This window comes from Megalobrama amblycephala, linkage group LG5 (genome assembly GCF_018812025.1).
Source record: "Megalobrama amblycephala isolate DHTTF-2021 linkage group LG5, ASM1881202v1, whole genome shotgun sequence".
NCBI classification, from domain to species: Eukaryota; Metazoa; Chordata; class Actinopteri; order Cypriniformes; family Xenocyprididae; genus Megalobrama; species Megalobrama amblycephala.
In genome coordinates, this window is record NC_063048.1 from 19,116,805 (window position 1) to 19,133,217 (window position 16,413).

The 16,413-nt window shown below is 36.8% G+C and overlaps 1 protein-coding gene across 10 annotated transcripts in view; it reads left to right on the forward strand.

The window, feature by feature from the left end:
- The window catches only part of ctbp2a (C-terminal binding protein 2a), a 58,766-nt gene that overhangs the window by 39,012 nt on the left and 3,341 nt on the right, over nucleotides 1-16,413 (forward strand). For 3 of the 10 annotated variants that reach the window (XM_048191002.1, XM_048191003.1, XM_048190995.1), the window contains 7 exons: nucleotides 5,514-5,668; nucleotides 8,381-8,525; nucleotides 9,347-9,553; nucleotides 10,130-10,344; nucleotides 10,457-10,587; nucleotides 11,495-11,622; nucleotides 11,989-12,103. In XM_048191002.1, coding sequence (XP_048046959.1) covers nucleotides 5,514-5,668; nucleotides 8,381-8,525; nucleotides 9,347-9,553; nucleotides 10,130-10,344; nucleotides 10,457-10,587; nucleotides 11,495-11,622; nucleotides 11,989-12,103 — 1,096 coding nt within the window. The other 7 variants (XR_007184945.1, XM_048190998.1, XM_048191001.1 and 4 more) reach the window with 7 other exon arrangements.

Below are 16,413 nucleotides of genomic sequence, written 5' to 3' on the forward strand. Positions count from 1 at the left end.
TTGGGTCTTTGTTTGTTCGTTTGTTCGTTTGTTCATTTGTTCATTTATTCATTCATTGTTTGGTCATTAGTTTGTTCATGTTTTTTATAGTTCTTTTGTTTGGGTCTTAGTTCATTCATTGTTTAATCATCAGTTTGTTCATTTGTTCTTTTATTCTTTTATTTGGGTCTTAGTTAATTAGTTTGTTCATTCATTCATTGTTTGGTCATTAGTTTGTTCATTTGTTTTATGTGCATTTATGCTTTTTCTTTAATTAGTTTATTCAAATGTATGTTTTTTTTTCATTAATTTGACCTTCCTTCCTTCCTTCCTTCCTTCCTTCCTTCATTCATTCATTCATTCATTCATTCATTCATTCATTCATTCATTCGTTCATTCGTTTGTTGAGGTCTTGGTTTGTTCAGTTGTTCTTTTTTGTATTTGTTTGGTTGTTCATTCATTCATTCATTCATTCATTCATTCATTCAATCCTTGTTTGTTTGGTCCTTCAGTTTTTCCCCTTTCATTTATTTGTTTGTTCATTTTTTTTGTGTATTATGTTTATTCTTTAATTAGTTTGATCAAATGTATGTCTTTTATTAATTTGATGTTTTTTCATTTGTTCTTTTGTTTTTCGTTTGTTCTTTTATTTGTTAGTTAATTAACAGTTATTTTTTCATTTGTTTTTCTTCAAACCTTTATTTTTCTTCTTTCTTTCTTTCTCTCTCTCTCACACACACACACACACACACACACACACACACACACACACACATAGGTTTGTGTTTGTGAATTGTGGGGACATTCCATAGGCGTAATGGTTTTTATACTGTACAAACCGTATTTTCTATTCCCCTACACTACCCCTACACCTAAACCTACCCATCATAGAAAACTGTGCACATTTTTACTTTCTCAAAAAAACTAATTCTGTATGATTTATAAGCCTTTTGAAAAATGGGGACATGGGGTAATGTCCTCATAAGTCACCCTCTCCTTGTAATACCTATGTCATACCCATGTCATTATACAAATTTGTGTCCTGATGTGTCACACACACACACACACACACACACACACACTTTTCTCATTACATAAGCCGAATAAATACCATTTTAACAAAAAAGTGACTAATTTTCAAGCATAGAGGGAGGGTGAATAAAAGAGAGGTAGAAAGAGCAAGAGAAAATAAAAGAAAGAAAGGCAGGCGGAGAGATTTGAGTGGAAGGGAGAGGCTGGCAGTCTCTAACCACAGTGGTCTCCAAATCATAAATTTGAGAGCGAGGGAGTGTGGTTGAGAAAAAAAAAGGAGTGGGTCGAAAAAAAGAGCAACAGAAGGGGGAGTGATTGGAAGCGTGAGGAGTGGAACGGCACAACTCGTTTGCACTGGCACTCGTGTGGGAATTTTTGACCCTCTCCCGCTTTCCGTGACTCTCCTCGACTCGGCCAGGCGTAATTATTCCTCTCCTTTTTAACCTTGAGAGGTTTGATCTAAAATGAAACGAGAGGGGGGATGAAAAAGGCAATCAAGATGGACAAACCGAGAGTGAGAGGCTAGAACGAGGAATGAAAACAACAGGCTCTTCTGTCCATCTCTGAACGCTTCCGTTCCTGACCGAAGAAGAGCAGATATCTCCGCTTACCCACATATGGGGGAGTGAGCAAGCGAGCGACAGACAGACAGCGAGAGGAGGGATACCCCCAGGACACAATCACAGGAGAACGCTTTTTCTCTGCCACCTCCCTCCATTTTTTTTCTCCCCTGTTTTTTGGGCTGCTCTTCATGGGAGGAATGTGGAGGCAGCATTTTCCAGGCAAGACGCATGTTTCCGAAATTGGCCAAAAGCTAAAGTGTGTGTGTTTGTGTGTGTGTGTGCGTGTGTGTGTGTGTGCGTGTGTGTGTGTGTGTGTGTGTGTGTGTGTGTGTGTGCACGGTTCTTGCTTTTCAGTGGTGTCACAAGCGCATGTCTTGGCTGCTGTCTGTGACACATCTGCAAACTAGTTCGGCTTGTGTGTGCAAACACACACAGTGTATTGTGCTCCTGACTCCTTTTCATTAGTGTGTGTGTGTGTGTGTTTGTTTGGCAACCAAATCCCTGGCTAATAGATCAGGAGGGGTGGAGAGAGAAGAAAAAGTGACGCAGCACAGATACACTCTTATTAGACACTCATGCACCTGGTTTATTTCAGGTCCTGGATGGTCATTCAGTGATCTGACCATCTTAACTGTTTTTCCTGCAAGTGTCTATTAGCTTTGGAGAAAAAAGTGTCCATTTCAGAAAGATTTTTTTTTTAATTTTGTTTTTGCATGTGTTTGTGTCTCAGTTGTGTGTGTGTTTGTGTGTTTGTGTGACGGTGAGAGATGAGGTTGCTTGGTAACCACAAGCAGCAGTTGACAGTGAGGTGAGGCACTTGGCTGCCAGCTTTTTTTTTTATCCAAGATTGCTTGTCACACACACACACACACACGTACTTATTAAAATCACAGCGGCACACCTAAGCAAGAAGTGGGGACACTCACACATACGGTGTGATGTACGCGCTGCCGTATTTAACACACACACACACACACACACATGCACAGATCCACGTCAACGCAGCTCCATGGAAAAATCTCCTCATTTCCTTTTGTTTTTACAGACTTTTATTGTTCATGGGATTTCAAAGAGAGTATTACATTTCTCTCTCTTTCGCTCGCTCTCTCGCTCTCATTAGTTTCACATACATTGAAGTGATAATTCACCCAGAACTACAAATTCTGTAGTTATTCGTTCACCTTTGTGATGTTACAAACTTTGTTTTTATTTCTTCTGTTGAACACAAATGTTCACCATTATACTTCTCAAAAAAAAAAAGACAAAAAGCACCATAAAAGTGGTCTTTACTAATAGTAAATATTTAAATTTATTACAATAGCTTTGTGTGAGGAGCACACTGAAATTTTAGTGATTATTTTTCGTTCCCTTCCTCTTTAGATTTTAAATGTATTTTATACTTTCCGCATCATGATTGGTCACATGACTTGCAAGAACCAATGGTGTTCATCATTGTTTGCTGCAAAAAAAAAAAAAATTCTTTCTTCGTATTTGTCTTATTTTCCAGTACAAATATCTAAACATTCTTAAATCAAGAAATGGTTACTTGAGAAGCAAAAGTCTTGTTTTCTGCAAAATTTTAATTAAGTGAGTTTATTCTTAAAAATACAAAGTTCTGGCATGAAACTCTAATGGGCAGGCTAATAGGTCCTTTAACTAACCTACTAATAACCACATCATTATCTATAAGGTCACAGATGATTGGTTCCTGCTGTATTAGTAGCCAATGAGCTGCGTGTTTAATCTTTAAATACATGAGCTAGCATTTGCTTAGCAGCGCAGCGTGCTTCAGAAACCCTCCACCTTCCCCAGCTCCACCTGTATAGATCTGCTATGGGTTATTCATGTACGCTATATTGTACGGCAGCAGCATGTCTTACTTGCTCACAGCAGTGTGTTGTGAATGTATTGGTACTTGCTCTGCAGCAGCAATAAAGCAGCAGCAGCGTAGCAGATCTATTCCGCCAAGACCAAACATATCTACATTGTCATACCCATTACCATACCAAACACTCCGAGAGTTGTCATGACAGAACAAGAAATATGCTGGTGGTAGGGATGTAACGATACCATCATGTCACGATTCGATACATATCACGATACTGAACTCATGATACAATACTATTGCAATATTTCAAGACATATGGTAAAAAGTTAACAAAAAATTAACTGTCAAAAAATTAAAATGCTAAATTTGGTCTTACATTGGGGGTGGAAATGAACAGGCTTGGACTGGTAACTCAATGCACAGGACAGTGTTGATACCAGAATAAAAATATTCATGATTCTGAAGCTGAAAATTCATAAAAATATTAATATTCTTGCACTCTGTCATTGACGTGATATGTAGGCCATCACTGGTAACATAAGATATTTGGCATTATCAGGACCCACAAATATTCCCCCATTGCATTATTATACATTATTTTCAACATTATATATAGTAGTTTAATGAAGAACTGACACTAAAACTCTGTAATTTTTTTCACACACAGTAATTTTCATTTTAGGTGAACTATACACAATACAGATTGTCACTATCCATGATAAATATTGTTGTATTTTTGTATTGCCATACATTGTGACATGATATATTGTTACACCCTTAGCTGGTGGGGTAAGAAAAATAAACTCATTTCAAAGAAAGAACTAGATTATTTTTCCTATCCCATTGCCATTTTCTTGTTTTAAGCAAAAAATGTTTAGATATTTGTAATGGAATACAAAAATACAGAGTAAGAAATTCATTCTTTACATTATTACATGTATGATGCACCATATTTAAAAGTATATAATCGCAAATTAGATTTAAAAGCTTTGGCGGAAGGAGAGATTATTTTCAGTGTCTTATATTTCGGTCTGTTCCTCACACAAATCTGTCATATGGTACAGAAGACATGAACCATATGAACTACTTTTTATGGTGCTTTTGTCATTTTTTTTTTTTTTTTTGCAGCTTGATGGTCACTGGTCACCATAAGCTTACATTGTATGAAAAAACGGTGTGAAAATTCTTAGAAATATTACTGTGTTCCAAGGAGGAGAGAAAGTCGTATGGGTTTTGAAACAACATGAGGGTATGCAAAAGATTTTCCTTTTTTAGGAGAATAATCCCTGCTGGGAGAAAACTACAAAGATAGCGAGTAAAATAAAAAGCCTCACATCTCTGAAATCAATGTTTTTTCAGGATCTTTTGTGCACTGTGATCAGAGTAAATGTGGAGATGCCTGCGGAGAATCGCTGAAGGACAGGGCCGAGATTTTCCTCGCTGCTCTCTGATTGGATAATTCCCCTGCTGGCCTCTGATTGGATAATGGACGTGTACTGCTAGGCTCGGACTCTGTTTGTTTAAAAATCACTGAGTTTAAGTTTGTCTTTGCTGTTCTTGTCCAAAAAAGCTTTTAGAGCAGGCTGTCTGAAATCTGAAATTGTTTATGGGTTGGAAAATGAACAGTGGGCGCACAGTTTTGTGAATATTGATTGGTCGAGCACCTACATGAAGGGATGTGTGTGTGTGTGTGTGTGTGTCTGAGAGCCCCATCGTCTGTCCTTCCCCCGCTGATTTCTCCCGCTCTGATGTAGTGATCGCTCCACCATGTCATTTGTGTTTCTGTTTGATGTGTCCACTGCTCATTTAAAGCGTGCCAAATCCCTGATCTCTCGCATCCATTCCGTTTCCCTCGGAGAGACACAACGCTGCCTTAACATCTCCCACACAATTATTTTTTAATAATACCATGGTAAATAATTCTCATTTGAAGTCCTTTTTAAATAGATGGTGGAGAGTGAAAAGAGAGAAACAAGAGAGCAAGATGTTTCCCCCAAAGGCTATTAAATGAAATGTATTCATAACTCTGCCCAAATGCTGCAATCTCCATGACAACAAGACACATGGCAGGGGGGCGAATGGGAAGTTCACGTTTCTCTCTGTCTTTGCAGGTATAAGGCCGCAAATCATGAACGGTCCGATGCATCCTCGGCCGCTGGTCGCTCTGTTGGACGGGAGGGACTGTACTGTAGAGATGCCCATCCTGAAGGATTTGGCCACTGTGGCGTTCTGTGATGCACAGTCAACACAAGAAATCCATGAGAAGGTCTGTTTGCACTATTGTTTTTTCCTGAATCACTGGCACTCCAGCAAAAATGTTGTTTTAGTTGAGTTAAATTGAATCAGCAATTTAATTTTATTAAAAAATTCAATACCTCAGGACTAGGACCTGTAATATTCTTTCCTTCCTTCCTTCCAAAATTCCATCCATCCTTCCTTCCTTTCACCAGTCTGTCCTTCCTTCCTTCCTTTTTTCCAACCTTCTTTCCTTCCTTCCTTTCACCATTCCGTCCATCCTTCCTTCCTTCCTTAATTCCTTCCTTCCAAAATTCCATCCATCCTTCCTTCCTTCCTTCTTTTCAACATTCTATCCATCCTTCATTCCTTCCTTGTTTTCAACATTCTGTCCATCCTTCCTTCTTTCCTTCCTTCCTTGCTTACTTTGCAACATTCCTTCCTTCTTTTCAACATTCTGTCCTTCCTTCCTTCTTTTCAACATTCTATCCATCCTTCATTCCTTCCTTGTTTTCAACATTCTGTCCATCCTTCCTTCTTTCCTTCCTTCTTTGCTTACTTTGCAACATTCCTTCCTTCTTTTCAACATTCCGTCCTTCCTTCCTTCTTTTCAACATTCTGTTCATCCTTCCTTTCTTCTTTTCACCATTCCTTCCTTCCTGGCTTACTTCCTTCCTTGCTTACTTTCCAACATTCCTTCCTTCTTTCCAACCTTCCTTCCAACATTCCTTTCAACCTCTCTTCTTTTCAACATTCTGTCCGTCCTTCTTTTCAATATTCGGTCCATTCTTCCTTCCTTCCTTCCTTCCTTCCTTCCTTCCTTTCACCAGTCTGTCCTTCCTTCCTTCATTCTTTTCAACATTCCTTCCTTCCTTTTTTCCAACCTTCCTTCCTTCCTTCCTTTCACCATTCTGTCCATCCATCCATCCTTCCTTCCTTCCAAAATTCCATCCATCCTTTCTTCCTTCTTTTCAACATTCCTTCCTTCCTTCCTTCCTTCCTTCCTTCCTTCTTTTCAACATTCTGTCCTTCCTTCCTTCCTTCCTTCTTTTCAACATTCTGTTCATCCTTCCTTTCTTCCTTTCACCATTCCTTCCTTCCTGGCTTACTTCCTTCCTTGCTTACTTACTTTCCAACATTCCTTCCTTCTTTCCAACCTTCCTTCCAACATTCCTTTCAACCTCTCTTCTTTTCAACATTCTGTCCGTCCTTCTTTTCAATATTCGGTCCATTCTTCCTTCCTTCCTTCCTTCCTTCCTTCCTTTCACCAGTCTGTCCTTCCTTCTTTCCTTCCTTCATTCTTTTCAACATTCCTTCCTTCCTTTTTTCCAACCTTCCTTCCTTTTTTCCAACCTTCCTTCCTTCCTTCCTTTCACCATTCTGTCCATCCATCCATCCTTTCTTCCTTCTTTTCAACATTCCTTCCTTCCTTCCTTCCTTCCTTCCTTCTTTTCAACATTCTGTCCATCCTTCCTTCGTTCTTTCCTTCCTTCCTTGCTTACTTTGCAACATTCCTTCCTTCTTTTCAACATTCCGTCCTTCCTTCCTTCCTTCTTTTCAACATTCTGTCCATCCTTCCCTCCTTCCTTTCACCATTCCTTCCTTCCTGGCTTGCTTCCTTCCTTGCTTACTTACTTTCCAACATTCCTTTCTTCTTTCCAACATTCCTTTCAACCTTTCTTCTTTTCAACATTCTGTCCATCCTTCCTTCCTTCTTTCCAACATTACGTCCTTCCTTCCCAACATTCCTTCCTTCTTTCCAACATTCCTTTCAACCAACGTCCTTCCTTCCATCCATCCATCCATCCATCCATCCATCCATCCATCCATCCATCCATCCATCCATCCCTTTTCCTTTGTGCACAAATATAACAGTAAACAGCAATTTTACCTGTACCTACTTTTTTTTATTTTAATATATGAAAAATTAATAATTATGAGTGCTGACACAAACAGCTTATTTTGAATTGGTTCACCTAAAATAGTTTGAACTTGTTCGTGGAAATTAACTCAAATTACCTTTTTTTTTTTTTTTTTTTTGCTGCAGAAGTTTAAATCTGACAATAAATATGTAACAAATATGACAAGTCTTATTGCTTTGTTTTTACTGGCTGCATGCAGTAACAAATACAACAACCACTGTACTCTGGCTCACAAACTTCTATGAACCAGTTCTTTTAATAAATTAATCAAAGAAGACCCAGAAATGCACAAGCTATTAAATTAGTTTGGATCAGTCAACATATTACTTGGTGAATCTGTTACTAACTGACTCACTCACTGACTGGATGTTTATATGGCAATGTGCAGTCAAAGATGAAAAAAACATTCAAATATGTTACATAAAATAGATTTTTTTTTTTTAGTATGTACAGTATGCATGCATACTAAACAAAAGCATAATTCTGCTAGAAATACTGGTTCATACAAACACACAGGCTGTGATTCATTTTATAGTGACCCAATTATCAGACCCACTAATGCTGCATATACGCTGCATGACATGTTTTATTGCTATTTGATTCAAAATTATGAGTTTGTACAGATTAAAAAACATAAAATTATCAAATTGGAAGGAAATGCATTAAATGAACATGAACATGGCAAACTCATCATGAGAAATGCAGTACATCCGCATACTCCTCCCAGCATGTTACAAAGAAATGATTTATGTGTCCTTAATAAACATCCCACAGTTTTGTGCCCTGATGTTTATAGTGTGGTATAAATGTGTCTGTTGCAGGTGTTGAATGAGGCGGTGGGGGCGATGATGTACCACACCATCACTCTGACCAGAGAAGATCTGGAGAAATTTAAAGCCCTCCGAATCATAATCCGCATTGGTAGTGGATATGACAATATTGACATTAAAGCAGCTGGAGAGATGGGTAAGAGCATCGGGTGACAAATGCTAAGACATGTTTCCTGCTCACGATTTTCGGTCATAATAGAGACATTTGTAGACTAAGATTTCTGCAGGTTCATACCTGACATACAAATGTAAATTTGCCCCATTATTATTTTATCTATGTAATAATAATTAGAATTATAAGAATTAAAAAAAATCAGAGGTACCATGTGACAACAATGTCATTGTGTTGCTTAAGCAGCTTTCTGGACAATAATATACACCTGAAAAATGAATAGTGAGAAACATAAATCATAGGTAAGACTGTGAAAAGCTGTACCAAATGAAATGTAGAATGTATAAAGATGTTTTTTTTTTTTTTTTAATTTAGTGCGAGTTTATATAGTGCGATATTTGGCGTCACAGAGAACATACTACTGACATCAAATACTGCTCAGCTGAGAAACTAGGTTCAATCTTTGTTCAGAAAATCAAAGTACTCTGCATGTAGTGAGGAAATGTTGGATGTTTGAAAGTTTGAGCCAAACAGCGATGAGAAGTCTGTCAGAGATGGAAGAAGGTAGAGGAGGGCTAATTGTTCCTCTGGGACAGACCGTTTATATGGTTAGAATTAAAGAAGAAGGAGGATAGAAAATGATCTCCATTTCTCCTTATAATGAAGGCTGGATGAACTTACAGGTCAAATCCATAAATGGATAGAAGACACAATCAGGGTTGACTGTCAGCATGAATGGACCTGAGGCCTTGCCTTGTTTATTGAATGTTCTGATATGTAAATGTGAATCTTTTCATGTTCCTTAACTTCTGTGAATCAGACTGAGCATTTGTGCTTGTCTACAGGTATTGCAGTGTGTAATATTCCATCAGCTGCCGTGGAAGAGACGGCAGACTCGACGCTTTGCCACATCCTAAACCTGTACAGGAGGAACACCTGGCTGTACCAGGCCATGCGAGAGGGCACACGGGTCCAGAGCGTGGAGCAGATCCGAGAGGTGGCGTCGGGGGCCGCCCGCATCAGAGGGGAAACACTTGGACTTATTGGCTTTGGTGAGAGACAGAGACAGAGAAACACTTCATCAACACACATGATAATATTATGCAATTGTATTAAGCATCACATAATATAATAATGTTTGTTTATGTCATTAATAAAAGCTATGAAATTAAGTTATAGTTACATTTTCACAAAATAATCACAAATGGAATATAAGAGTTATGTAGTGATTTAAAACATGCAGTGAATAAAAATCATTAAAAAAATACAATCTAACCCTAAGCCTTATAAGACTAAATTCAAGCATTTAACTAAAAAATCATTTAAAACAAAGTTAAATTAAGTGTCTCCAGACATTTGACAGGTAGTGTACATGTATAAAATATGATATTTACATGTTAAATATTACAGGAACATTTAAAGGAATGGAGGAATCCAAAGGAATTTAAAGGAATCCACATATAATTTTTGTTTTCATATAACTAAAGTCAGTGGTGACGAGTTTAAGCTCCAAGAATGACAGAAAAGCACCATACAGTAGTTGTCATACAAGTTATATAAACAATCCTAAAGTCATTTCTGCTGGATGGATCTGTTTGTTTATATTTTTATGCATATTTGTGTTATAGGCCGATCAGGACAGGCAGTGGCTGTTCGAGCAAAAGCGTTTGGCTTCAATGTGATCTTCTATGACCCATACCTGCAAGACGGTTTAGAGCGATCGTTGGGCGTCCAGAGAGTTTACACCTTACAGGACCTCCTGTACCAGAGCGACTGCGTGTCTCTCCACTGCAACCTAAACGAACACAATCACCACCTCATTAACGATTTCACCATCAAACAGGTAGACTACACACAAACAGTCCATTAATTGCATCCTGTTATCATGAGCGCCATCTAGTGTCTGTGGCTTGACTTTGAGGACTTCATGTATATCATGTATCATGTTTTGTTAGATGCGACAGGGAGCGTTCCTTGTCAACACAGCACGAGGGGGTCTGGTTGATGAAAAAGCCCTGGCACAGGCTCTAAAAGAGGGCAGGATACGGGGGGCCGCCCTGGACGTTCACGAGTCTGAACCTTTCAGGTAACATTTGTAATGATGTAGTAATTATCTCCATGTTGCTGTACATCAAAGTTTGTCTTGAGATGTTACTCAAAACATCTCTTCAGCTGCACCCAAATTTGCATACCGTTACTTCTATATAATATGCAAAACTAGGATTAGTGCATCTCAGATTATAGTACATTGACAGTGGTGTATTATTTCAGCATTTTCTGCTCTGGGATTTTACTATTCTAGAACATAATGGAAATTTGCTATTATGGTAGCACTTATGTTTGATTTCTTCCTCTGGATTTATTTATTTTGCTTGTATTATTGTATTATTCTCACAATATATTGCAATGTATCCAAATTTAAGTAATTATGAATTTTAAGATAATTCATTTAGTTCATATTATCTTACTACGTTCTCAAAAGTGATCATTCAAAAGTTTGCATTTGGGAATAATACTTCAAAAAAAAAAAACTAAGACTTTTATTCAGCAGGGATGCATTCAATTATTTAAAAATGACAGTTAAAGTAATTTATAATGTTACAAAAAAAATTCTATTTTAAATAAATGGTGTTCTTTTGAACCTTCTATTCATCCAAAAATCCTGAAAAAAAAAAAAAAAAATCACAGTTTCCACTAAAATCACAACTATTTTCATCACTGACAATAATATGAAATGTTTCTTGAGCAGCAAATCATCATATTAGAATGATTTCTGAAGGATCATGTGACTCTCAGACTGGAGTAATGATGCTGAAAATTCAGCTTTGCATCACAGTAATAAATTAAAAAATGTAATATAATAAAATAGAAAACTGTTTTACAATAAAACAAAATTTTCAGTAGTGAAGTATGTACTTTCAGTGTGTACTAAAAGTATGCAAATTGGGTATATAGTTTAATTCTGTCTCCCTTATGCTCTGGTTTTCTCTCAGTTTTACTCAGGGTCCTCTGAAGGATGCACCCAATCTGATCTGCACCCCTCACACAGCGTGGTACAGTGAGCAGGCCTCACTAGAGATGAGAGAGGCCGCGGCCACTGAGATCCGCAGGGCCATCACTGGTATGAAAGTTCCCATTTACTTATTTTTTAGAATGTTTTCCATTCAAAATGTGCTTCTGATGATATCAAAGCATACGAAATTGTGATTATCGAAGGGTTACATGGTTAATTATGGTTAACTGCATGGTTTGTGAACTGTGAAGAGGGAGTCCTGATGTATTGCTCCTATCTCTTGCTCCTATCTATATCACACAACTTTTCAAACTGTCATTTTACCTCAAACATTATTCTTTTGCTGCCTAGCAAGCACTGATATTTCCTTCAGGGAATGTAAATCTAGTTCTTTAGATAAATTCTCTTTCTTCCTCAAAGCATCCGTTCTATTGTACGTCAGTTGTCATGTCTCGGGTTTGTTCTGGTTTTCAGGTCGTATTCCAGACAGTCTCAGAAACTGTGTCAACAAAGAGTTTTTTGTTACTACGGCGCCGTGGGGGGTGATGGAGCAGCAGGTACATCCGGAGATCAACGGCGGAGCTTACAGGTGAGAAAAGAGATTTTATCCACAGAATTCCACCTATTATTTCATGCATTACCTGTCATAGCATACTAACCCTTGAGTTAGCTACCATCTCAAACACCCTCATTTCGGCCGCATTTGCACTGCAGGTCTTGTTGGCCAATTACGACCTGCTTGCATCTTCTTTTAAAAGTGACCTATATCCGATATCTGCATGTACACTACACTTGGCGAAATGAACAAAAAATAGCATTATGATATCAAGAAATTTAATTTGACATGGAATTCATAGAAACATTTTTAATGCAATAGTTTCATCCTTACATCAAAATAACTATATAGTACAAATTCTTCACAACAGTGATTATATACACAGATCTGCGGGATGTGTGGGAGAGGAATAATAGTCAGGTGGTAGAACTTTTGTTAAGCATGTCAGAGGTTCTGGGTTCGAATCCGCCTCAGTGATTGTATATCAAGGGTAGGGACATGTTTGTGTGCATTTTATTTTTGTGGTTTTACTGGAACAAATAGGGAGTTTCCACAACTTGACTGAAGTGCACATCTGTGCACGGGCCACCGTCACTGAAAACAGCGTCAACGAACACCCAGCCTGATTTCAATGCCAGATCGCCTTTTATTTAATACAAACAAATGAAATTAATACTCTGCTAGTCAACTAGATATGTTTCATTTGTTATAGATATATCTGTACCGCGAAATGTTTAAAAAAAAAAAAATTTACTTTTTCAATGATGTACCACTCGCATTGACGGGAATATCCGATCTGTCCGCTTACACAGCAGGCGCAAATGCATGTATTCAATATCAGATATCAGATTCATATCAGATTTATTTCCACATGTGAAGGAGGCCTGAAACCGATCTGAGAATATTGGAATCCATGCGCTTTTTTCCTGCTTACATGTTTGAGGCGGGGGTCATATCCGATCTGCGCCACATGGGGAGAAAAAATCAGAATTGGGTCACTTGAACCATGCAGTGTAAATGCGGCCTTTTAGTATTGAGAAATGAGAACTGGTTTTCATTTAGAACTGGACCCAAATGATTTTCATTGCATTCAGTTCTATTAATCTTGAAAACTCAAAAATAATTTGAATATAATTAACTTTTTTTTTTTTTAAAGTAAAAAAGTAAAACAGATTTCTTAATTTTTTTGTCAAATAAAATCTGAATCAAAACCTGAATCATAAAATTCCTTCCAAGCGCCATCCCTGCTCTTAATTTTTTTTAAATATCTAAACATTCTTAAAGCAATATAAATATACTTAGAAGTAAAACTGCATGTGATATTAAGATGTCAAGATCATATCATGAATTAAGTTTTTTTTTTTTATTAAGATTTTAGAATTGTTTATTTTTATTTAATTCCTTCTAAGCGCCATCACTGCTTTTAATTTTTTTAAATAACCAAACATTCTTAAAACTATAGATATACTTAAAAGTAAAACTGCATGTGATATTAAGACATCAAGAATATTTGTTGAATTAAGTTGGACCACATTGGCAAATCGTTTTTTTCTCATTTTCATTATAAATATAACATAATTTAGCAATATTTATGAGCTAGATTCACAAAATTGTTTAATAAATAGTATAATACTAAATAGTGATAGTTTATATCCACTGTTTTTATATATATATATATATATTATTTGTTAATAAATAATGCATTTTGATTATAATATTTACTTAAATTGTTAGTAATGGTTTAATAAATGGTATAATAAATATTATTTTTTAAATAAAATTTTAAAGTATTTTCTAAAAGAGTTTAGTAAAAAGTGTCATAATAAATAGCAATGGAAATAGTAATAGTTTAATAAATAATAAATATAATTTATGCCATTAAAAACATCAAAATATGTTATGAAAAATTAAAGGTGCTGTAAGTGATTTCTGAGAAATGCTGTTGATGTTTGAAATCACCAAAACAAACATGTCCCTACTCAAAAGGATCACACCCCTATCTTGATAGCTCCGCCCTCAAATTCACAAACACGGTATACAACATAGATACAGAGCGCATTTAGGCCACGCCCTCACCGGGGGGGAAAACAATACAACCGTGTTCATTCACTTTGCACAGCGTGATGCTGCCTGCTTGTCATTTCTGACTTATAAAAAAACACAGAACAAGGTCTAAAAGCTGCTATGTGACATGGTGTACAGCAAACAAGCTAAAAAACCCAGAACTAAGTTTTTATAAGCTGTCGACCCCAAAAAACGAATGTTTAAGGACACAAAAGTGGATACAGTCAGTGAGACAGAGCGCAACTCTGTAAGAACTACACTGGAGGGGAACGTAATCAGCGACAACATAAGCTAAACAAACAAACAAAAACAAAAAACATTAATTATTTTTAACCATGTCAAAGAATTTTTTTACCTGTCTGCTATCATGTTCCCCTCCAATATAGTTCTTATAGTAATATGACCCGTTGTGCTCTGTCTCACTGCCACTTTTGTATCCACTTTTGTGTCCTTAAACATTCATTTTTTTGGGGTCGACAGCTGATAAAAACTTAGTTCTGGGTTTTTTAGCTTGTTTGCTGTACACCTTGTCACATAGCAGCTTTTAGACATTGTTCTGTTTTTTGTTATAAGCCAGAAATGACAAAGAGGCAGCCTCCCCGGTGGGCGTGGTTTTCAGATTATGACGCGCGTCGCTCTATCTCTATAGGCATCTCCCCCTCGTGATTGTATACGCCCCTTTGCTTGGCTACAAGTGTGTTTTGGTGCTCGGTCAATTCACTTTCATCAGCATTTTTCAGAATTCGTTTACTGCACCTTTTTGTGTGTTTTTGTTTAGTCATAGAAAAGGTAAATAACTGCCACAAAAGTACTAAGTCATTAATCAGATTGCTGAGGAACCTAAATTGTCAAATAAGATCTGAATCAAAACCAGAATCATTAAATTCCTTCTAATCGCCATCCCTGCTCTTTTTCCCACTGGACTCTAGATCACTCCTTCCTCGCTGTGAGATGAATTACTCAACAAATTCATACATTCTACTGTATGAGCAGCCAACCAGTACAGCGGCTGTGTTCAGCAATGCAAACAAGCTTCATTAGTTCATCCCTGTGTAGTGAGTGTGATCCCCCCCAGATCGCAATATGCAAATAGACTCAAAGGTTACTGCCGTCTGTCCCTGTGGCACACATAAATTAACGTAACCTCTACATCGACAGCATCACCTCTAGCTTTACCCGCTAGGACCCTTCTGAACGATTCCCTAAACTAACACCTCATTTTTATGCATTTAACTCTCCAACCCACACATAAAAACACACACACAATGTGTGTTGCTCAGTCTGATTGCTTCTCTCGCTCAGCAGAGTGGCCCAACCGCTACCAGCCGTTTCTCCTGGCGGCCTGCAAGACAAAATGTATACCTAAACAATGACAGGTAAATATTCACAGAGTACTACAACACAGCTTTCGCCAGATCAAGATACTGCCCAAATATCTCTGAAAGACACTTGATGAACAAAACAGTGAGGTCTGAAACATCAAGCATTTGTCAACTTTTGTTTTTACATTTCTCATTCTCATGTGTTGTAGAACGTGCTATCATGTGATACCTGCCCATTTATGGAAATGTTACATAAAGGCTGAACAGCAATTGTACTTAATATCTTTTTTTATTGGTTCTAGAATTATTTTAATTACTCATACAGTATTATTTGTTGCTGCATGTATTTTGCTGTGTTGCGTGTACATTTATGTTAAATTAGACTGTGATTTTGTATGGAGGCCCATTTGTGCCACTCAAAAAGTATTTGAGCTTTCTGTAAATCACATGAGAAATTAATAAATCAAGTAAGAAATGAATAGATTCCTTAAATTCCTTATATTTCTTTCAAGTAAGGAATAAATGCATACTTCAATAAAGAAATACCTTTTAATAACGCAAACATAAGGATTATAAATTCATTTTCATGTTTAGAAATGTATTTTTGTTTTAGATGATTGATTTACCAATTTCTAAATTGATATATTGAATTCTTGACGTTATCTCCCGTGTTATTTTTAACATGCTGGAAAAAAAAAAATCTCTATTTAGAGATTGTCAAAAGTAAGTATTTTCTCCATGGATGCTTTTTTTTAAACAGAATTGTGTGATTATAAAATGTAGCCATTTTAAATCAGTAAAATGGCTACATTTAAAGTAGTCTCTTCTGCTCACCAAGGCTACATTTATTTGATCAAAAATACAGTAAAAACAGTAGTATTGCAAAATATTATTACACTTTAAAATACCTAATTAATTTTAAAATGTTATTTATTTCTGTGATGGCAAAGCTGAATA